General features: G+C 37.1%; 4 protein-coding genes and 2 pseudogenes across 5 annotated transcripts; 1 reads left to right on the top strand and 5 right to left on the bottom strand.

Annotated features, from left to right (window-relative positions):
* Window positions 1-3,358: 3,358 nt before the first annotated feature.
* Window positions 3,359-5,336, bottom strand: LOC124838901 (uncharacterized). Its single transcript, XM_047314620.2, has 5 exons — window positions 4,910-5,336; window positions 4,492-4,709; window positions 4,240-4,368; window positions 3,762-3,893; window positions 3,359-3,678 (listed from the first exon to the last, which is right to left on the bottom strand). The coding sequence occupies exons 1-5, from the start codon at window positions 5,190-5,192 to the stop codon at window positions 3,565-3,567; spliced, it is 876 nt and encodes a 291-aa protein (XP_047170576.2). The 5' UTR covers window positions 5,193-5,336; the 3' UTR covers window positions 3,359-3,564.
* A 711-nt stretch (window positions 5,337-6,047) lies between these two features.
* Window positions 6,048-7,748, bottom strand: LOC124838868 (uncharacterized). 2 transcript variants are annotated; one of them, XM_088106403.1, is made up of 2 exons: window positions 6,811-7,748; window positions 6,048-6,460 (listed from the first exon to the last, which is right to left on the bottom strand). In XM_088106403.1, exons 1-2 carry the CDS (start codon window positions 7,488-7,490, stop codon window positions 6,364-6,366), a joined length of 777 nt encoding a protein of 258 aa, XP_087962529.1. In that variant the 5' UTR covers window positions 7,491-7,748; the 3' UTR covers window positions 6,048-6,363. The 2 variants fall into 2 exon arrangements, with proteins under 2 accessions (XP_087962529.1, XP_047170536.2); XM_047314580.2 differs by having other exon boundaries at window positions 6,048-6,451; window positions 6,811-7,739.
* A 399-nt stretch (window positions 7,749-8,147) lies between these two features.
* On the bottom strand, window positions 8,148-10,472 carry LOC124838925 (pentatricopeptide repeat-containing protein At2g21090 pseudogene; annotated as a pseudogene).
* SLO2 (Pentatricopeptide repeat (PPR) superfamily protein) lies at window positions 10,434-12,948 on the top strand. The gene has a single exon (XM_047314632.2). The coding sequence runs from the start codon at window positions 10,560-10,562 to the stop codon at window positions 12,675-12,677; it is 2,118 nt and encodes a 705-aa protein (XP_047170588.1). The 5' UTR covers window positions 10,434-10,559; the 3' UTR covers window positions 12,678-12,948.
* A 138-nt stretch (window positions 12,949-13,086) lies between these two features.
* LOC124838917 (ABC transporter G family member 5 pseudogene) lies at window positions 13,087-16,091 on the bottom strand (annotated as a pseudogene).
* Window positions 16,092-18,810: 2,719 nt separating this feature from the next.
* On the bottom strand, window positions 18,811-21,812 carry LOC148203579 (uncharacterized). The gene is given in 3 exon segments (XM_088107664.1): window positions 18,811-19,265; window positions 19,462-19,763; window positions 21,085-21,812. Coding segments are annotated over 3 exon segments (1,485 nt in total).
* Window positions 21,813-22,848: the final 1,036 nt, after the last annotated feature.

Here is a 22,848-nt window from a genome sequence, read left to right as displayed (position 1 = left end):
CGAAGGCCGAAACCAAAAAGCGCTTGCAAGTTGGCCTCATAATATGGATCTTAACAAAACCTGTCCAAAGGATGCTTATCCCTTACCTAGCATAGGCCGACTATTAGATGGAGCTACTAATCACAATATGCTAATTTATTTTGGATGCATATTAGAGATATAATCAAATCCCCACGACTTAAGCAGATACATTAGATACCACTTTCATCATATAAAGGGCCAACTATTATTACAAGATCATGCCCTTTGGCCTCAAGAATGCTAGAGCAACCTATCAGTGAGTCATGGATAGATTTTTCGCTATCTAATTGGAAAAAGTGTAGAGTATATATGGATGCCATGGTAATAAATCTACTACCCCCTCCAAGTACATTCGACCATCTGAGCTGACATCTATTCGGCCAGGAAGGAACCATACTGATGAGACTACTGATATTATAAATTATAAGTAAGTTAAGAAGAAAATGGTCAAAGCAAGATTAACAAACAATTATACCACGTGATCCATGCCCATCCAGATAAATGCCCACAAACAATAATATAAATAATACATTCTACAAAGTTCATTAATTACGTTTATTAATTATCGTATCTACTAATATCTAACGCATTTGACTAACTTGAGCATCAAGATGTCTTCCCATAACATAATCTCATTCGGTTTGAAGAGGATGAGTACCTAAACATTCTAATTTGAGGATGCGATGTTTGTCGGAACAATCGGTACCGTTATAGAGTCGCGCAGCGGAATGAAATATAGATAGCGGAAAGCGTGTTCAGTCAAATTCATATTAAGATGGTCTGTTTTAGAGAATCAATTTTCTTAGAGAAAATTTATCAAACAGTTGATGAGCATAAAATGTAAAGAGGGTAGGGAGTATAAAAATTCAACACAAAATTTTTATCCTGGTTCGATTCAAAAGAATCTACGTCCAGTTGTTAATCACTATAAAAAGTTATTATGTTTTTCACTAAAAATTAGTTTCACAGATTTACAATGGAGTGAATAAAATAGAAAGATAAAACCTTCCTTCGACGAACGAACCGGAAGGGAGCTTCCTTCGACCAACGAACCGGAAGCAAAAATCTACACTCTCCTTCGACCAACGAATTGGAATAGTGCGAAAAAAAGTCTTCCTTCGACACACGAACCGGAAGATGATAGCCTTGCCAACTCGAAGAGAACCGCTCCGACCTTTGACCCACAAAGCGCGAGCTTCTCCTATTCACGAGACCAGGCAAAGCACTTGAACTAGCTTTTTATAACTTCCTCAGACAAACTATATTCTCAAAAGCTCAAAGTTAACCCACTAAGGGTTTTGGAACAACTATATATAGGCAATTGGTATGAGTTAGAAAAGACAAATTACAACTGCCACTGATAATCGATTATTGTTAGTGATAATCGATTATTTAAGTCCGTTACAGGGTTTTCAGAAAGTGATAATCGATTATCCTGAGGAACAATCGATTATTCCAGAGACTTGTGCAGTTCTCATCAGGACCAGTTGATAATCGATTATTTTAAGGAATAATTGATTATTCCAGAGCGAAATGCTTTTTCAAGAGTGGTCATGATAATCGATTATAGCTTCATATAATCGATTAAATGCGTAACTTAACTAAAGATACGAGATTTTCTAAGTATTACATATTCAAAGACTTTCCTAATACATTTATATTCTACAAAGTGCTTTTAAAATAATTTTAACAACTTCTTCAAGTCTATCTTCTTGCAGCATCATCAAAATCATTTATCTTCAAATTTACCAATGCTCCTCATTGGTAACAATTTCCCCCTTTTTGATGATGATAAAAAAATACTTGTTTAAAAGCAACTTTGGTTAGTCTGCAAAAAATACAAGCTGATAGACAACAAGAAAGTTAGCAGTAACTGCACTACTTCTCCCCCCTTTTGATCATAAGCAAAAAGATGAATGAAAAAAAAATGCTCCCCCTTAATATGAGCTCCCCCTCAATTAAACAATGTATGCACTAAAATAAGAGATCATTTTATTCATGAAAAGAAAGGTAACATTTTTCATAAAGAAGAACATAAAACATAGAGTCAAAACAAACAATCATCAAAACATACTAACATAAAATCCTAAATCTAAAACTCAGGACTGGGTGGTCTGTCTGGAGGTTGAAGATTAAAGTGATTTTCAATGTTTCCAAGACGAGTATTAAGGTCATTGAACTGGTCGATCACATATTCTTCATGATTTTGTTGCCACTCATATATCGGTTCAAAGTGAGCTTGTTGAGCAAGACGCTTATCCTCCATTTGTTTAGATAGGTTTGCAAAATGCTCCTCCATAGTTAGTGAGGAAGAGGAAGGCATTTGAGAAGGACCAGCATCAGTAGGATCAACAACTTGGACTGGGTCAGCCATATGGCGTCCATATCATCATTGTCATCATCTTGGTGATCATCATCCTTGTGAATGATCACGCGACCACGAGAAACAAATCCCATTTGGCGAAATGTTGTCTCACCAATCTCAGTTCCAATCTTATTATTTTGTGTTTCAATATTATTAGTTAGCATTTTTTTATTATATTGTAGATGGGATAAAGAAAAGATGTTTCAAGAGAGAAAAATATTATAATTAATCTATTCAAGACTCCAATATTATAATAGATTCTAATATTATTCAAGACTCTAATATTATTTTTTCTATCAATATTAAAAACTTATTTATTCGCTTTTTATGCTTGTTTTTTAATTAGGCTTGGATTGTATAATATTTGTTTTTTATTTATTTTGAATTGTCTTTGGAGTTTAAACATCATTAGAGTGAAATTTATTTAGAATTAAATAAAAAAAATTATATATTTTTTTATTTTAAAAAAGACTTATAATTAAGGGAACTATTGAACCAATCCGTTTAAACTACCAATCTGTGATGGATCGGGTTAGATTCAAATTTTTTCAGTTCGTTGTTGGGTTGACTAACCTATGATAGACTGAACTGAATTGAGTCGGATTACCCAAGTTTTTATAGCTCTAGTTATAATCTTAACTTATGAATTCCGAAGCATTAACCAACAAAATAGTTGATAACTTAGGGTCACATCTTGTGTATGCCTAGGACATGTTTGAAAGAAACAATAACCAATTATATAGAACAGATGAGAGCATTTGGATAATAATGATTCTGAATTGTTGGTCAAATCTAGAGCTTCCAGAGTTAATATTAGCTTTTCCAAATCTAAATTTTTAACTTATATGAAAAAATAATTTATTTTTTTCTTCTTACAAAAATGCTTATGGAATTTTTATTTTTTCCAGAACACCCTTAATAGTGAAGTGAGCAAACTATAAATAACTCTTGAACAGATGACCCACAGACATGTGAATAAGAAGATATTTTATTTTCTTAATTACATTGATATGTTCATGTAAGAACAAGTGAGACAAATTGTATATGATAAGTAATTATGGTAGTAATTATCAGTAGATGCTCGATGATTATTTATAAAACGAACATCAATAAGCAAAGGTATCAAATATTTCTTGACACCACAAAGCACACACAAGACACTAGAGTTGAAGTTAAATTCAAACAATTCTCAACTCTTTTAGCCATTGGGAATGCAAAGGGCATGGGTCTGGGTTGCCTTGGGCAGTGGCCTTCTCAAAGAGAGAATAAAACCAACCATTCCTCCATTTGAACTGCAAGTATAACCAACATAATAATTTATATATCAACGTTATCTTCTGAATCAGATATTTATTGCACTAACTGTATCATTTACCTCCTTAACTGCTGTGGGAAAGTGGGCCACAGCTCTTGAATATGCACATAACCGTTCTTCCATTGCTTCTTCAAATGTTAACCCTTTTTCACTTGCTGCTGCTGATGCCAGTTCTGCTATAAGGCTGGACAACTGAAAGTGCAAACTTCACTCAGTGTTATTTCTTAGTATTGAATACAATCACTCATATTAGCTTAAACTGTTTGATAAAATAAAAAAATCTATACAAAAGTTTATTTCACCAAAAAACTCAGCCATAGTCACTTTTACCTACTTAGACACCTCTTCAAGATCCAAAAGAAGAAATCTTATGCATATGGTAATGATTGTAATCACCAACCGTGAAGCATCCTATTAACTACAAAATTTAATCTAACCGTGCACATGCTGATAGATTTTGTCTTGTAATAAAAATGTTATTGATTGACAGAATTAGCAGATTAGTTTTGAGAATATGCCAATTGCAAATCATACTTACTTCGGTGCGGAAGTCCTTTTCCACAACACCTACAGAAACCCCTCCATGACGTGCTCCAACAAGCATTACAGAGCAAATCCATATAAGCTTCTCTAGCATCTGCTTTTGAAAATCATTCTTGTCAAGAACCTGGTTTTCAGACATACAAATGATATATTATCAGACGTTTAAATGACAGTATGTTGTATATATCATGAACAAAATTCAAGGATTCATCAGACAGTTATCTAATTTCAGGAGTAGTATGCATACCTTGCAAGAGAGGCCTCCAGCATTTAACCTTGCAGCAATAACAGAAGCCCACTTGCCATATGCAGCAGTGAGGCCTTCAGGATTGGTATCAGTGGTGCCATCAACAGGGGCCTCTCCAATTTTCGACACTGCAAAATAAGCCAACACCTGGTTTGCATCATTCAAGCCTTTGGTCTGAAGCCACGGCTCCATCATTCCGTTCTGGAAAAACACCAAATCTGAGAAAACAACACCAAATCATTACCACCAAAAGTTCTAGGAATCCCACATTGAGTAAGATGAGAAACCCGAATATATGTTAGCAATATAATCACGTGAAAGTTAATCCCAGAGACTCTCTGTTCAATCGATCTTTCAACTCCTAACAAAGTCCATCAACTCAAATTCAACCCACAATGCATGACAGTGAGAAACTCACCATCCCATCTGGAAGAAGGAGTGGATTGAAGTACGGTTTCAAGATCATCGTTTCTCGTGCACACCAAAATGGGGCCTTCAAAGTTCAGTGGTACGGCCTCTCCGCGGCGAACGAGGAGGTCTTGGCCGCTGCCCATGTCCTGCAGGGCCTGCCCCACTCTTCCGCCGCCGACAATGACGGCGGGAACGACCTTGGTGGAGGGGGTGGCGACTACGGCGGATGCTTTGATCCTGAAGGCGGTGGTTGTGGGGAAAATGGGGAAGGAGAGGGTGGCCATGGCCATAGAGGAGTGAGTGTTGAGTCTTGAGCAGAAAGTGTCGGCAGTTACAATGACTGAGGAACAAGAAGAAGAACAATATCAAACATGATAGGTTCCCTTTGCGGTGATTGTTCATCCTGTGGTTGTTGTTTGAAGGTTCTATCCTCCACTTGTTTCTTTCTCTTATTGATCATAATTTATGTTGATACATTGTTCTAATTCTAATCGTCCAATTTCATTTTGAAATATAAGATTAATGCTCACCACACCTCTCTATATACACCGGTATTTATTTTATACTCCCCTTGGTGCTTTGTTTTTTTCATTCTTTGTTTCTTTTTTCTTCATCATCTTTCTTGTTCGTCCTGTCTTATCTTTCATGTCTCATTGTTTGTTAATCATTTTATTTTCATCCTGTCTTGTATAATAAATTCTTATGAATGGACAGTTCAAATAATTTTTGTCTATATACATTTTAGTTCATACCTGTCTTAGATCTGCCCTTGTCTAAATAAGCCAGAAAACACTAACAAAAAACACGCCAGATAAAACAAAACTCATAACACCGAGCAAGTCTCCACCACACAGAGATGTGTGTCTCCTTATGTTTTTCCTATTTCATTCAAAAATCAAATATACCACCCTAAGGATTCAGCCAATGATTTAAAATGTCACATCATGGTGTAATGATGTATGTTTAAAGGGAATATAAATTTACCAACTTCCTTCACCTAAACACGATATTTAAGTTCAGTAACATGTCACATACAGGAAGAAACATTCACGCGTAATTTTTTTATTCAGAAATCAAAAGTGACAATAAAGAACAAGTTGGTAAGCATGTCGAATTTTAGATTAAGGATTATAGTAAGAAATGGATAGATAGTTAAAAATACATATAAGTCTAAAACAGGACAAAAGTTTACAAACAAAAGTTGAACTTTCAATTATCGGACTGCAAAACTCTTGACATATGCTATGTGCTCTAATTTATGACCAAAGAGAAGTTGTTGGTGGTCTTTACATTTCTCAATACTAACTAATGAAATGAATTTCCTTGACTATCAAACCTGGGAGTTAAAATCTATGGTGTCTTCCTTTGGGATTTTTCATGCCCTGGAATACTCTTTCACATTTTTATTACTGTTGTGAATTTCCATGGCACTCCATGTTTTGTGTTTCCATTATAAGTAATTCACCCTCTCATATTCTTTGTTTTGCTTTTTGCACAAGGAAGGAATGACCAGCATCCATTTGAGAATGAAGAACTGTGATCAAAATACCTGATGAAACTAAAAAAGCATCAGTGGATAATATACACCACACCAAGTTTGTTTCACTTAAACTACGTTAATTTCTAGTTATTTGATCACTACAATTATATGACTCTTGGCCTCTAATACAGAATATTAGAAGGACTTTTTTTTTGAATAAAACGAGTTAAGTCTAATAAAAAGGACTAGTACTCTATACGAGCGATTTCATAAAAAGGATTAGTAATCAGAAAAATTATATAACAGATTTCATAAATTCGTTTATACACTTAGCTTGTGAAGAAATTCATTTCATTTTTTCTTCACAACCTCTCTCTCTCGCAGAATTAGAAGTGTTTCCGAAACATATGGAGAGTTTCAGTATCCACCTGTTTGTGTCACTCATGCCATCTTCTGTGTTGTTTCCTGAAAGGGAAAATCGTTTAATTCTCCAATCTTTTCCCACTTGTTTTATAGATTCCTGCAATGAAGGTCTAGAAGAAACCTTGGACTCATTCTTCATTTTATCCTTCTTCATCCAATCAAGAGAGATTGGAAAGAACAACTTCAGGAGGAAGGTGTCACTGTCCATGCTTTCAACCCGCAATATCTGACCAGGTCTACTATTACTTTTGATTTTCTTCTTCTTTAGCTTTTTGACTTGAGCTTTGCCACTACTTTGCATGTGTGTGTTGTTCAGGGAAGTTTCATTTTGATGTGGTTGTTCTGGTTCCAGCACATGCTTCTCATGAACCACCATGTCTTGAAAAGAGAGTTCATAGCCAGACTCAGGCATGTCTTGCACCATCTCCATAAGTTCCCTTTGTCCTTGTGCAATAGCTTTGCTCCTTGAAGGGTGAGAAGCCGTAGAACAAAAAGGTGAATGCTCAAACTTTAAGTTTTTCCTTTGGTGTGTTTCTCCAAAATCTGCTTCCTTGTTGAACCTTGCTTCATTGCCTTGTGGTTGATCACAATCGCTAGAAAGTGTGGTGTTTGATGAACCCCAGAAACTGAATTCTGTGTCTCCTCCACTCTCGTGAAAAGAGTGTGTTTGGTGGGTTGTGTTCATGTTTGAGGGAGGAGTGAAGGGACAAAGAAGAACATGGTAACGAATATAAGTGTTGGGGAAATATGTAGTCTTTTTCTTAGTCTTTTTTTTTTATGGAATTTGTAATGAACAAGTCGTTGCCGTCTTGGATGGGAGTAAAAGTAAATGGTCCAAAATGTTCATTTTCCACACCCATCCTTTGGATTATATTTCACGTTGTTTTAAAGTCCATGTTCTAGTGTTCTGTTCTGAACATTTTCAGTTGTCAAACTTGTAAATTACTAACAAGTATTAAGTGATAAAAATACTAGTTAACGTGATTTATATAACTATTCACCTGTTCATTTTCACATAATAGAATGAATTCTAAATTTAAAGTTGAGTTTTTTTTAGATAAATGCTTCACTATTAACTTGATTTCAGAATAAAAGCCACGAGCAAAATTTCAACAAGAATTTTTTGTTTTTGCAAACGTTAATACACATTTGGAAACTACTGTCACGAAACTGCAGGCTGATTCTGAATGAGATAAATTGAGCGACGTTAGAGGGAGGAAACATATGGCAATGTGTTCCAAAGAATTGTGGTCCCTCCCAACGACCACGAGATTATCATCATTTCGAAGAAACTTGACTGTTGTCAGTTTAAATTTAAAATTAAAATTAAAAGGAAGTATGTTATGGTCAAGAGTCAACTGAGTACATAAATAATGTATAATTTTACTTGATGACACATTTACACAATAAACAATAGCAGGTGTGAAAGGCCTATTATTGTTTGCAGTGATCATTCATAATTATGATCAATGCTAATCAATAGCTACAGTTGGTCAAATTTCAATACAATGCCAATGTTTGTAATTACAGTGCTAATCAATACCAAACATGACCACATTCAGTTATTACTTGGAGAATGCTTGCTTTCCCATAAGGGATATTCAGAGCAAAATCACACAACAACAATTCAAAACCAACTATTAGTTGCTTCTTGGAACCACGTTCACTAATATTCAACGTGTTACCCAAAACTTAATACACATTCCAATGCGTATTCACTCCAATTTCTTCATGAGTTTTGTGTTATTGAGTTGAACTGACAGTTGAAGCGTCTCAACATGAAAACAAACATACCGATTGACTCACAGCCTAGTATTGAGAGGAGTATGATTGAAGATAGTTAGCATTCTTGATAATCACGGTGGCATGATAACACCATGACAAAAGCTTCTCATCAATGCGGCTATATTGACTAACTAAAGTAGAAATCATCATCATAATCTGGATGAAAAGGGTAATCAATATAAGGCTGATGATACCCAGCATCCTTCAAATGAAGGACTAATTTATTGTTCACTTCACATATCTCTCCAATCTGTCGATGCAGCTTGTCCTTGGCCACAAACTCGTGTCTCACATTTCTCAACTCAATCCAACTAAAAGCTGGTTCTTTTTTCAAACACCTTTCCTTCATTACCGTCCTAATTCTTTTGGCATCACCCCATCTACCATCTGCAGCATATATGTTTGCTAGCATAACATACCTAGCTGTATTTTCTGGTTCCAACTCAAACAGTGTCTCAGCAGCCTTTCTAGCAAGGTCCATGTTCCCATGAACTCTACAAGCACCCAATATTGCACCCCAAACTGCAATGTGATTCATAGTTTCACCAGGCACCTTTTCAGTCAAACTCACGGCTTCCTTCAGTCTGTTTTTTCTCCCCAGCAAATCAATCAGTAAAGCATAGTGATCAGCTTTAGGCTTCACTCCATACTTTATTTCCATCAAATCCACCAACTCTAACCCTTCATTATCTAAACCTGCATGGCTACAACCAGATAGCACGCCAAGAAATGTCACATGATTGGGCTCTACTTTGGCTTCTATCATCCTTCTAAACACAGCCAATGAGTCCTCCCCATGACCATTTTGTGCAAAACCAGTTATGAACGTATTCCAAGTAACCACATCCCTGACAGGAGCCATCTCAAACAAATTTTCAGCTGATTTCATATCTCCACACTTACCATACATGTCAATCAAAGCATTGCAGACATACACATTAAACAAGTTCCCACTTATGTCACCTCTAATAATTTGACCATGCACCTGCTTACCTCTTCCTATAAGAGCCTCTTCTGCACAAGCATCTATAATACTCACAAAAGTTGGAGCACTAGGTCTCACACCCTCTTCCAACATTTTCTTAAAAACATCAAAAGCTTCACCACAACGCCCATTTCTCACAAAACCCGTTATCAAAGCAGTCCAAGAAACCGTGTTCTTAACCGGCATATCCTTAAATACCTTACAAGCCTCATCCAATCTACATGATCTAGAGTAAGCCACAACCATTGACGTCCAAGACACTACATTTCTCTCTGGCATCCAGCAAAACACAGAATACGACAAGTCGGGTTCACCACATTTCCCATAAGCATCAATTAACGCGTTATTGAGAATCAGGTTCCAGTCCATGCCAACTATAACTGCCACCCCATGAGCCTGGCGCAACCATTTACCGTTCCCCAAACAACCGCAGCTTCCAACTACGCTAACGAGGGTGAACTCGTCTAACACCAAAACGTTTCGACCGTTTTGCATCATTTGAAAGAGCTTAACCGAATCTTGGTGAAGATTATAGCGCGTGAAACCGGATATTAGCGAGTTATAACTAACGACGTTCCGTTGAGGCATTTTATCGAACAGATTACGGGCCTTACGGAAAAGGCCCGTTTTCGAGTAAAACGAGATTAGCGTATTCCACGAACGAGTGTTCTTGCTGGGAAGATCGTCGAAGGCCTTTTGTAAACTTTCTTCGCTGCCGCACTTCGAATACGCGTCAATGAGACCGTTAGCGAGGAAAGCGTCGAAGAAAAGCGCGGTTTTTATAAGGTGACCGTGCACGGCTCTTGCGAGTTTCACCCTCCTCGCCGAGACACACTTTGAAATCATAGACGAACACTTTTCAACGGAGGAAACGACATTGTTGGGGAGCATGGTCATGTTGGTTTCTCTGAACCAAATTAGGAGGTCTTTCTATATGGTTTCGTTTAAAGGACTCACTTCTTCAAATTAAGGGTTTTTCTATGAATGGGTAGACATGCGTTCGTTCAAAAAGTGGTGGGTGACCTTTGTTTCCTCGATTCTTCACCCTTCGCGAGGTTATTGGACTCTTGCGTTCGATCAAAGTCTGGAATTGACGTGCGTCGCATTCATGGTCGAATCATTAAGACACAGTTTTCATCTGAAGTTTTCATTCAGAACAGACTCGTTGATGCTTATAGAAAATGCGGTTGTTTTGAGGACGCACACAAGGTGTTTGTTCATATGCCGCTGAGGAACACTTTCAGTTATAATGCGATTTTAAGCGTTTTGACGAAGTTTGGGAAGCTTGACGAGGCTTGGAACGTTTTTATGTCGATGCCTGAGCCTGACCAATGCTCATGGAATGCTATGGTGTCGGGTTTTGCACAACATGATCGATTTGAGGAAGCATTGAAGTTCTTTGTTGACATGCATAGTGAGGATTTTGTGGTTAATGAGTATTCGTTTGGGAGTGCTCTCAGTGCTTGTGCAGGGTTGACAGATTTCAATGTAGGGATTCAAATCCATGCTTTGATATCAAAATCTCGTTACTTATTAGATGTTTATATGGGTTCTGCTCTTGTTGATATGTACTCTAAGTGTGGAGTGGTGATTTGTGCTCAAAAGGCTTTTGATGAAATGGTTGTGCGGAATATAGTGTCTTGGAACAGTTTGATAACGTGTTACGAGCAAAATGGGCCTGCAGGAAAAGCTCTGGAAGTTTTTGTTAGGATGATGGATAATGGGGTTGAACCTGATGAAATAACTCTGGCTAGCGTAGTCAGTGCCTGTGCGAGCTTGTCTGCAACCAGGGAAGGTTTGCAAATACATGCTCGTGTCATCAAAAGGGATAAGTTTCGGAATGACCTTGTGTTAGGCAATGCGTTAGTTGATATGTATGCAAAGTGCAAAAGAATTAGGGAAGCTCGACTGGTTTTTGATAGGATGCCGGTTAGGGATGTTGTGTCTGAAACTTCTATGGTTAGTGGATATGCCAGGGCAGCAAGTGTGAAAGCGGCAAGGTTGATGTTTTCGAAGATGATGGAGAGGAATGTGGTGTCCTGGAATGCTCTTATTGCAGGTTACACACAAAATGGAGAGAATGAGGAGGCAGTTAAACTTTTCCTCCTCCTGAAGAGGGATTCTCATTGGCCAACCCATTACACCTTTGGGAATCTACTTAATGCGTGTGCCAATCTTGCCGATCTGAAACTTGGTAGACAGGCTCACACTCACATTTTGAAGCATGGATATTGGTTTCAGTCTAGAGAAGAATCTGACATTTTTGTGGGGAATTCTCTCATTGACATGTACATGAAATGTGGAATGGTTGAAGATGGGTGCCGGGTTTTTGAGCATATGGTAGAAAGGGATACTGTCTCATGGAATGCCATGATAGTGGGGTATGCACAAAATGGTAATGGTACAAGCGCCCTCGAAATTTTCAGGAAAATGCTGCTATCTGGAGAAAAACCAGACCCTGTTACTATGATTGGAGTTCTATCTGCATGTAGCCATGCAGGACTTGTTGAAGAAGGACGACGTTACTTCCACTCAATGAGGCTTGAGTATGGTTTAGCACCGTTGAAGGACCATTTTACATGCATGATTGATTTACTAGGTCGGGCTGGCTGCCTTGATGAAGCAAACGATTTGATGCAGACAATGCCGATGCAACCAGATGCCGTTGTCTTGGGATCTCTACTTGCTGCTTGTAAGGTTCATGGAAACATTAAATTAGGGAAGCATGTAGCGGAAAAGCTCATGGAAATTGATCCCTTGAACTCTGGACCTTACGTTCTTCTTTCAAATATGTATGCTGAGCTTGGAAGATGGAAAGACGTGGTCAAAGTCCGGAAACAGATGAGGCAACAGGGAGTAGTTAAGCAACCTGGTTGCAGTTGGATTGAAATTCAGAGTCGCGTGCATGTTTTCATGGTGAAAGATAAAAGGCATCCTCGTAGGAAGGACATCCATTTAGTTCTGAAAATTCTCACAGCACAGATGAAGCGGGCTGGCTATGTGCCAGAAGCTGATGATGATGAGTTTTGCGAGGAGGAAAGTGACTCTGAACTTGTCTTGCATTGTGAAATGGAATCGGAGGCTGATACAGAAGTTGTATAAATGAAAATCTTCTGGCTAGTTGTCGAGTTTTCACTAGAAAGTAGGAAGGTTTGGGATTAAAGTTCGCATATTTGAGCAAGGCTCTAGAAATTTGAGATGAAGCGTCCAAAATTTTTCATAAGGGTTTAAGTCAAATTTATAGTAAGTAGGCTGAAGATGTAGAATCTCGAATGTACCCGTCGGTTTGTTGTTACCACTTGCGTCAGTGCATCTCTGATATATACTTTCAGTCTGCTAACTTTCTTGCAGCTAAGCTCATTGATTTTGATCATATGATCAGTTTGATTGCCAAATATATGAGCTCAAAATAGTTAGTGTCATATTTACAAATGGACTCATCCTGTAAATCAGATGGGTTCTTGGCCACTAGCATATAGGGATATAAAACTACAATAAAAAGGAATAGCAGATATATCTCCGTAGATCAAGCTGTTAATTGCTTCATTATGCTGTTTGTTAATATTTATATACCATGTCTTACAAGAGTGTGTTGTGATTGAAATTAGGATTTTAGAGTAAGCCTGGTGAAATTAATATTTATATACCATCTCTTCAGTTACTGCATCACCTATTTTCATTATGGGAGTTGCTACACAAGATACTGAAGCTTTTTCGTGTGTAAAAATAAAAACGGCAGAATCCCTCGGCCAGCATATAGGATCCTCCTTTCACTATTTCTGGCAAAAAGCATGTATTGTGAAAGAAAATTAGGAGGGAAGAAGAATGTGAATGATGAAGAGAGAGACGGTGGTGTGAATTAAGTATGCTTGAAAACAGAAACAACCACAATATCATTTTTGTTGTCTTGTTACATTTTTTGCTTGATGATATGATTCTACATCTTCTTTGTTTCCTCTATGCAGATTAATCCGAGTGATGTGAACCAACCCTCTCGAGAGTGAGAGAGTCATCAACTTTTTAGGATGATTCCTTGTGAGCATCTGTACCTAAGAATTACAAAATAAATGAACCTGGAAACCAGGATGAAGCACACAATCACCCCAACATTCTTCCATCTACTAGTCTCCCCTCCAAGCTCTGCTAGCTTAAGTACATCCTCTCCTCTCACCACACATGCCCCAAACAAGTACTCCAAGCACTTTTTTGAGTTGGAGAACTCATTTATCAGAAACCCTTCAAAGGGATACTTAAATGGAGACATATAATGCATGAAAATCCAGTAACTTGGAATTTGCTGTTTTGATATGAAGTATCCAGAGAACAGAAGAAACGAACCGATGGCACCGGCAATCATTGAATTCCCAACAATGAAATTAGGCACTGCAGCACTGAAACATACCACTATCGAATTTGCAGTGTAAAGAATTAGCCAGATTAGCATCAGAAAGAACAAAAATGCCGAAAAATTCCTGTTGAGATCAATAAGCCAGTACAGAGGCACTGTGAATAAAATGGCTAGTATGAGCAAAAATGGCAAGGAAACTAGGCCATTGGCGATAGCATAAGATGAAACTCTGTAGCTTCCACTAGATATTTCTTTCATTATAATATCCCTTTCTTGCAGAAAAATTGGTAGAGCTTCGGTGGTGCTTGATAACATAAACGTTAAAACGAAAGCAAAGAGACCCACTCTTTCTTCCGCTCCCTCCATACCATCCTTGAGATTACAAAAGACTGAGCCCAAAACCAGTCCAGAAACCAGCATTTGAATTGTCCTGCACGCAAAGAGTTCCTTTGTGCGTACGATATTTTTGGAGAATCTATGAGTGAGAATCATAGTTTCTCTCAATACAGAATTTGCAAAATCAAAAGTGATATCCATTCCCGCACTAATGGTTTCTTCATCAATTAACTTGGATTGTTGAAAGAGCTGTTGCAAAGTAAACTTACCACTTGTACTCTCACCCTGCTCATCACATTTCTCCTGTAACATTGTCCTTGATAATCGCCACGAAGCTTCTAGCTGAACCTGCTGACATTTTTTATGTTGCTGAATGGTCTTAATGGAGTCAATGGCAAACTCAACCACATTAACATGAAGAGGAATTTCTAAACCCATTAGCCTCAGATTTACACCCAGAAAATCCACAGAGCCATGGTGCAACACAATACCATCAGCCAATAACAGTATTGAGTTGAACAACTTCACCATTCTGTACCCGGGTTGGTGGATAGTCAGGATTATAGTTCGCCCCCTAGATTCAGCCATTACTTTAAGCATATCAATTATTTGCAAAGCTGAGGTACTATCAAGCCCTGAAGTTGGTTCATCCAAAATCAGTACCTTTGGATCATGTATGACTTCAACACCAATGGAAACTCGGCGCCTCTCACCACCAGATATGCCACGGACCCTGTCATCTCCAATTCTATTCCTAGCAACATGGCTAAGACCAAGCTCTAGAATCACTGACTTGACCCTGGAGCATAGTTGTTCTTGAGGAAGACGTAACCTTAGCTTTGCACTAAACATTATGGTTTCTTCAACCGTAAGTAAGGGAAACAAGGTATCCTTTTGCAAAACATACCCAGAAATTTTTTTGAACTCAGCTGTATCCAGATGCTCTTGATTCACCAAGATACACCCACTTTGTGAACTAGCTTTACCAGCTAGGATCTTAAGAAGGGATGATTTCCCAGCCCCACTTGGCCCAACAATTGCCAGAATTTCCAGTGGCTTTGCTATGCAGTTCACGTTCTTGAGGACATGCCTAACTCCACTGCATGATCTTTGTTCAGTTTTTTCTTCATCTTCTGCTTCACGACCATCTTCCTCCCTATTCAATTGTGAAAAATTTCTGAAGATTTTAGAAGGTTGCTCTGCTGCCTTTGTACGGATGTTGTAGTTTATGTCTGTTGCCTCAACCTCACACCCTTGTTTCTTCATTGAATACGTTCTTTGCTCTCTTTTTTTTGTCTTTCTTTCTTTGACTATCTGTTTGTCTTCTACTCGCTTCTTATTACAAGCCCTTTTGGATGTCTTTCTCTATATTTTCTATATTATTTTTTGAAAGCTGAATCTACTGTTTGGACCTCAGCCACTTTCTGTGAAACAATAGTGGTTCGAAGGGATGTCGCTGCAAAGACGTTGAGATTCCTCAAACTTTGTAGTCATAGTTCACGTGCACTAGTTCTGGCTACTGCATGGTGAATAAATTATTAAATTGAATGGTTCACGTGGACATTTTTTGATTCTCATCTTCAGTGGCCAACTTGAACAATAAAACAATTCTAGGAAGCTTAAATCGCACCATTGATAGTTTCGGAGCAGGGTTGATCCCACTGTGAAATTAACTTATCCCTTCAACGTGTATGGATGGGTTTTTTTTTTTTTCTGGCATTGTATCGATCCTCTCATCCATTAATGTTTACAAAGCAACTTATATAATATGTGAAAAATATTAGTATATTGCTTTTTAATACACTCGATGGAGGTGATTTGTGCTCTAGATGTTAGTGTAGTTAATGCTATTATTCCAAAAACTTTGAGGGTTGTAAAATAAAATTTAACATCTATGTGTACATAATTCTTGCTGGGAACTAACCTCTGAGATTTTCTGCAAAATCAGGCATAAAATCCACACCCACTGTTGTCGTCTCTTCATTGTAAAGTTGTTTCTACGTTCTAACGTTGCCAAATTAGAATAAGAGGCTGATGCCTTTGCTACGTACAAAGTGAATATATATTTTTGGTTTAATCATTTCAGTGATCACGTTTTTTTGGTTAGAAGTAGCAGATCTATCCTTTCATTCTTTTTCCTCAATTGATTTCTTATTTTAAAAAAATAAAAGTAATTAGGTCCTTCTGTGATTACAGAACTAACACAGTTAAAGGATGTGTCATGGATCCGTTTCTGATTCTTTTAAATATTTCTTTTAATTATTTTTATTTTTCATTTTTTAATATTTTTTATAAAGATAAAAATTTGTCTTGTGTCAAATGTACGTTACAACGACAGGATGAGTCACATTACACTAGTTTCTGGTTCTTCTATTCTTATTTTGTCTTAGTTTAGTTTTATTTTTTTAAATTAAATAATTTTGTCTCCTCCGAAATTAAAACAAAATTTAATTATATATAAATGTTATACAAATATTTTTATTAAAATTGATATTTTTATTAAATATTTTTAACAAGATTAAGTTTATTTGTATTTTACATTGAGTAAATTATATATGTAAGACCCTGATAAATTAGATATTTAAAAAATATGGTAATTATGGAAGTCGTTATTTGAAATAAGAAAAGATAGTTTTTATAGAAGTGAATGATACAGAGTTCCTTATTATGGATGGATTAGTGGTCATGTGTTTGATTATGGTATATATATTTTTTTATTATTTGTTTTATATGTAAGTGAAATATTTATAATAATTGTTGTGCATTGTTTGTTAAAGTATGAATATGTTATCGTATTTGTTTAACTATTATTTTAAGTATCTATTTTATGTGGAAAACATAAGAAGAAGATACATTTTGTAAGTATATTTTTGTAGATGAAAATTGTTTTTGGTGGGGAATGTGAGATTCTATAAATTTTAATAAATTAGGAAAAATATACGTATGTAGTTAACTATTTTAAATAAAAATAAAATAGTTTGTTATTTTTATTTAAAGGGTTTATTTTATTTTCTAAAAGAATAAGATTTGGAAAAAAATTATTAATTAAAAAATTATTATTAGATATTGTTAGACATTTTAAAAGATATTCTTGAATATTGTTATATATTGGATACATTTACAAATTAAAAGATATCTTGAGATATTGGTACAAATTAAAAGATATCTTGAGATATTATTGGATATAATTAGATATTATTGTTAGATAATAATAATAAGATATAATGTATTATTTAGGGACTTATCATAATCCATTATAATAAAAATATTAAGATAGAGTACATAATATTGAGATTTATCACACTACAAAAATAATACATTTTAGGAGGGGTTGTTTTTTTGGGGTTTTAGAAACCCCGAATAATTTTCCAAGTTTCCTCCCTCTCCGCGCCTTCGTTCCCTTCTCTCCGCTCCTTCGTTCCCTTTTTTCTCTCAGCATCTAATGTAATATTTCTCAAGCTCTAGTTGCTTCTTTATCCCTTTTTCTCTGGCTCTAGATCTAGTCTAATTTTTCCGCAAGCCCTATTCGTTCCCCGCATCACATCGTCTGTGGGCTTCACTTCACAGGTTTTCAGCTTTGTTACCAAAATAGGCAAAAATACATCATATATTACGAGAATAGGCAAATTCAATTCAAAATACCATAATGGGGAAGTTGTGGGGGGCCAAAACGACTTCAAATGAAGAAGTCGTGCCCCCCTGCACGACTTCACACTGTGCATTTGACTAGTGGTGAAGTCGTGCACCCCAAAAACGACTTCTGGGTCTTGTAATCGATTACCACTTCTGGGTCTTGTAATCGATTACAAGATACTGGTAATCGATTACACAGTGTTGAAATCGTGACCCCCCTACACGACTTCAGTGTAGTAGGCAAAAATGGAATTGGTAATCGATTACGACACTTCTGTAATCGATTACCAGTGTTTTAAGTATGCAAGAACCACTTTGGTAAGCGATTACAAGCTTCTTGTAATCGATTACTAGTGTGTTTTGGTTGGTTTTTGAAAATTATTTTGCAGTTTACATATTTTATGTATTGTTTGTGTTATACGAAAAAGAAATTGTGGTTATTATTTAATGAATGGAGACAAATTTGAAGAAAAGAGAAAAAAAATATTAATAAGAAATATTAATAGTAATATATTAATAATCGATTTGATTACAATTGGGTAAGATTAAGAAATAACTAATGACAAAATGGACAATTTCCCCTATGATGACCTTCGTTGCGACAACAAGAGAATTTTTTTGGCTTATCTGGATTGGATTGATCCATTTCATTATGAATCCTATTTGTAGATGGTCTTCCGGATGCCTTGCGTCGCATTTTAGGATCTGGTATGAAGTTTGGAACTGTATACGCAGACCAATAATCTTGATTTTGGATTGGGTGAAATTGTACTTCATATGCCTTGAAAATGTTGTTAAGACTGTACACTGTATCGATTACTTGGGTTAGTGGGATATGCAAAAATGCACAAACAGCATTGACATGATGACATGGGAGACGAGTAGCCTGGAAGTGACCACAATCACACCACCATTCATTTAGGCTGACCTTATAGGAAAGTGGAACAGGCGGTATTGGTGAGGTGTTGAAATTTCCTGAACATCAAATTCAGAATTTTCACGGTTGTAGCGATGAACATGACAAAATGCGGATTGTTGTTGATTTTTCCTAATGATGTCGGCGATTTGTTCAGGAAATTGGTGTCCTGCTTGTAGCATATAGTTCGCCTTTAATCCTCGTTCAACAAACCATGATTGTGTCCTCTCAAATGTTGTTCTGATGAGAGCACATATTGGTAATGAACATGCTCCCTTTAAAATGGAGTTGGTGCACTCAGCAAGATTAGTGGTCATATGTCCATATCTTCTCCCTCCATCAAAAGCCTGAGACCATTTTTTTAATGGGATTTTATCTATCCAATCAACTTGTTGTGGGTATTGGTTTCTTAGTGCAGTAAGTTTTGCCGTGATAGTTGGTTGCTTGACCTCGTAAGCTGTAATGACGTAATAAATAAATAAAGTTTAGAATAATGTTACAAAATTATAAAAGTAAAAGTGCATTAAAAATGTTTGTAGTAGTACCTAAATTGATGAATTGTTTTTTGAGGTCATGATTTTTGAGTTTGTTGTTGAAGTTGGATGCTAGATGACGTATGCAATAAACAGAGTTCAAACCATCTTGTTCCTAACCAACTTCTTCTGATCTTAAGGCCGATAGGATACCCTTTCCTCTGTCAGTGATGATGTAAATATTTTGTTGAGGGCAAACATGTTCTCGAAGTAGTTGAAAGAACCATATCATGGCCTCCTTTCTCTCACCTTCTACAATGACAAAGGCCAATGGAAAAAGATTTCTATTGCCATCTTGAGCTATGGCGGTGAGCAAAGTTCCATGATATTTACCCGTTAGAAATGTACCATCAACTTGGAGAATGGGTTTACAATATTTGAATCCTTGTATGCAAGGATCGAAAGACCAGAAAACTCTTTCCCTAATATAGCAATTATTGTCGGTTTGTCCATCAATCTGCACTGGAGCACTAGTGCAGAACGGGCTATAGACGTCCGTTCTATGGGTCTTTTGACGTCCGACCTCCAACGGACGTCTATGTGGGTGACGTCTATGTAGACGTTCGTTGTGTCAGGCCGGACGTCTATATAGACGTCCGTTGTGTCAGGCCGGACGTCTATATAGACGTCCGCTGTGTCTGTGAACCTCTCGGACGTCTATACACTACTGCAGAAAGGGCTTTATTAGACGGGTTATTTAGGGTTATTTACGGGTTATTTAGGATTACAGGGTTTGGACGTTTGTTTGTGCACTGCAACACGTCTGAAGAGCAGATTCGAAATGAAAATGGAGGGAGATGGAGGAGTAAACGACCTAAAACGTAGGCCAAAAACGCCGCCCAAGAACACGCTACAAACTGCACAAAAATGCACAGAAAACGACTTTTAATCGGTTCAAATGAAAGATATTTCATCACTGAACAATTTAATCGGAATAAAAGTAAGATTAAATGGTCCAAAACAGATAAAAACCAACCTGGAAATGCAAGGCGCAGAGGGAACTCTCACGGGTTCGCATAACTCCTCGCGGGTTCGCGTTTTGGTTAGTAAGTCCTTATTTTAAACGTCTTTTGAACGTCCGTCCTGAAGGGGGACGGACGTTTAATATATATAGACGTCCGTCCCCCTCCAGGACGGACGTTCAAGAGGCTGACAGAGTAGTTGAACCAGTCAGCCCCTTGAACGTCCGTCCTGGAGGGGGACGGACGTCTATATATATTAAACGTCCGTCCCCCTCCAGGACGGACGTTCAAGGGGCTGACAGGTTCAACTACTCAGTCAGCCTCTTGAACGTCCGTCCTGGAGGGGGACGGACGTTTAATATATATAAACGTTCGTCCCCCTCCAGGACGGACGTTCAAGGGGCTGACTGGTTCAACTACTCAGTCAGCCTCTTGAACGTCCGTCCTGGAGGGGGACGGACGTTTAATATATATAAACGTTCGTCCCCCTCCAGGACGGACGTTCAAGGGGCTGACTGGTTCAACTACTCTGTCAGCCTCTTGAACGTCCGTCCTGGAGGGGGACGGACCTCTATATATATTAAACGTCCGTCCCCCTCCAGGACGGACGTTTAAGAGGCTGACAGAGTAGTTGAACCTGTCAACCCCTTGAACGTCTGTTAGAGGGGTCGGACGTCTACTGTATTATAGACGTCCGGCCCCGTCTAGGACGGACGTCTCCACACTCAATTATTTACATTTATGCCACCGGTCAATTATTTACGTTGGGGTTTTGGTGGACGGACGTCTATGAGGTGACGTTAAAGATCAATTTTACACTAGTGGAGAACCAGTGCATTGTAAAATTGTACCTGGGTTTGCATCCTTCATATTCAACCACCTCGGCATGTGGTTATAAGAGTCTTCCCAGTCTCCAAACTCCATAGCAAGAGCCTTTTGTTTAGCGATCCAGGCTTTTCTATATGACACAAAATATCCGAATCGAGCTTTAATATCTGCAATCAAACTCTTGATTGGAATGGATGGGTTTGTCCGGACTGAATTTGATATGATCGTGGCAATGTGAGTACTATCAAGATTTGTATGATCTTGAGATAGTATGGTTGAGAAACACGAATGTTGTCCGTCGATGTTCTTGATTTCCCAATATGTACGAACTTTGCTATAAGCTGCCCTCAAATGCCATTGACAACCGTTGTGGTATTCCACACAACGAATAACATAAATATTGGGCTTCGATTCAACAACGGTGTATTTGTAACCGTTGGTGATGTGATAATGTTTGATTGCACCAATAGTTTCCTCCTTTGACTGGAACTGCATACGTTCATTCAACTCTGGAATGACATGTTCAGATGATTGTGTGATGTGGTCGTCGTCATTGTTGTCATCTTGAAGTATGTGGTCTAATTCATCATCGGTGCTGAATTCATCAACATTATCTAATATCAAAGGTTGTTCGTCAATGATTTGCGATGATGAAGATGGTGCAAAGTTCCCCGATGCCATAAGGAAATAGATGTGTGAGAGAAAAAATATGATTGGAGTAGAATGAGATTTGTTGGAAGTGGAATTTGGATGAGAAAATGGATTGCTGAAAGATTCATATATATAATGAAATTTCAAGTGTGAAGGTTACTTTGTGCATTTTACGTGTTACGGTTTGAAGTAGGGAAGTACTGGGCAATAGAGCAGTGTCATATATGTATAGGGTTGCATGCATTCAGTAACTTGTAAGCTATGTATATTATTACATTTATTTGATTCCGTATAAAGTAATAGGGAGTGGTATGATATATCATTTAATTTTCATGACACGTTTTTTGTATTAGTTATAGATGTTGAGAGAATATTTTTTTTCCTTGTGAAGAAATAAATAATTAACTATTTAGATGTATGAAAATAATTTAGTATTTCAATAATGTAAAATTTGTAAATTTTTTTTTTGAAATATTATTTAAATTTAAAAAAAATGGAAAAAGTAAAGTGTTCACCTAGTGAAGTCGTGCAGGGGTACTTCACCTAATGAAGTCGTGCAAGGGGTACACGACTTCACCTAATGAAGTCGTGCAGGGGTACATGACTTCACCTAATGAAGTCGTGCAGGGGGTACACGACTTCACTTTTCCCATTTTATTTTTTATTTATATCCTTTTTTATTTACAAAAATTAGGATTTAACTTTAAAAAAATGCTTAAAAATTCAAAAATTAGTTTATAAACTTAAATACATTTAATTTAAAACAAAAATATAGATTTGAGCCATGTAAATGGTCTTATAATAATTATAATCATAATAATGTAGTTTTTTGATTATTAATTGAAGTATTACATATGTACTTCACCTTAGGCTTTGACCTTTGGTCTTAGGTGTGCTATATTTGATTTAAAATCAAATTAGTGCTATCAGAACTAACAAGTGACTTGTTTTTACCCATATGAACCTTATTCATGGGATCTCCAATCACAGAGGTTGGGTTATCATCACTTGTTTGTTAGCCAGTAGCTTAAGTCCCATTCCCCTCGATGTTTCTAAAATCATATTT

Source organism: Vigna umbellata, chromosome 2 (genome assembly GCF_029865625.1).
Source record: "Vigna umbellata cultivar VRB3 chromosome 2, Vumbellata_1.0, whole genome shotgun sequence".
In the NCBI taxonomy this organism is placed as follows: Eukaryota; Viridiplantae; Streptophyta; class Magnoliopsida; order Fabales; family Fabaceae; genus Vigna; species Vigna umbellata.
The sequence above is the reverse complement of the archived record's forward strand: the minus strand, read 5'-3'. Positions and strand labels throughout refer to the sequence as shown.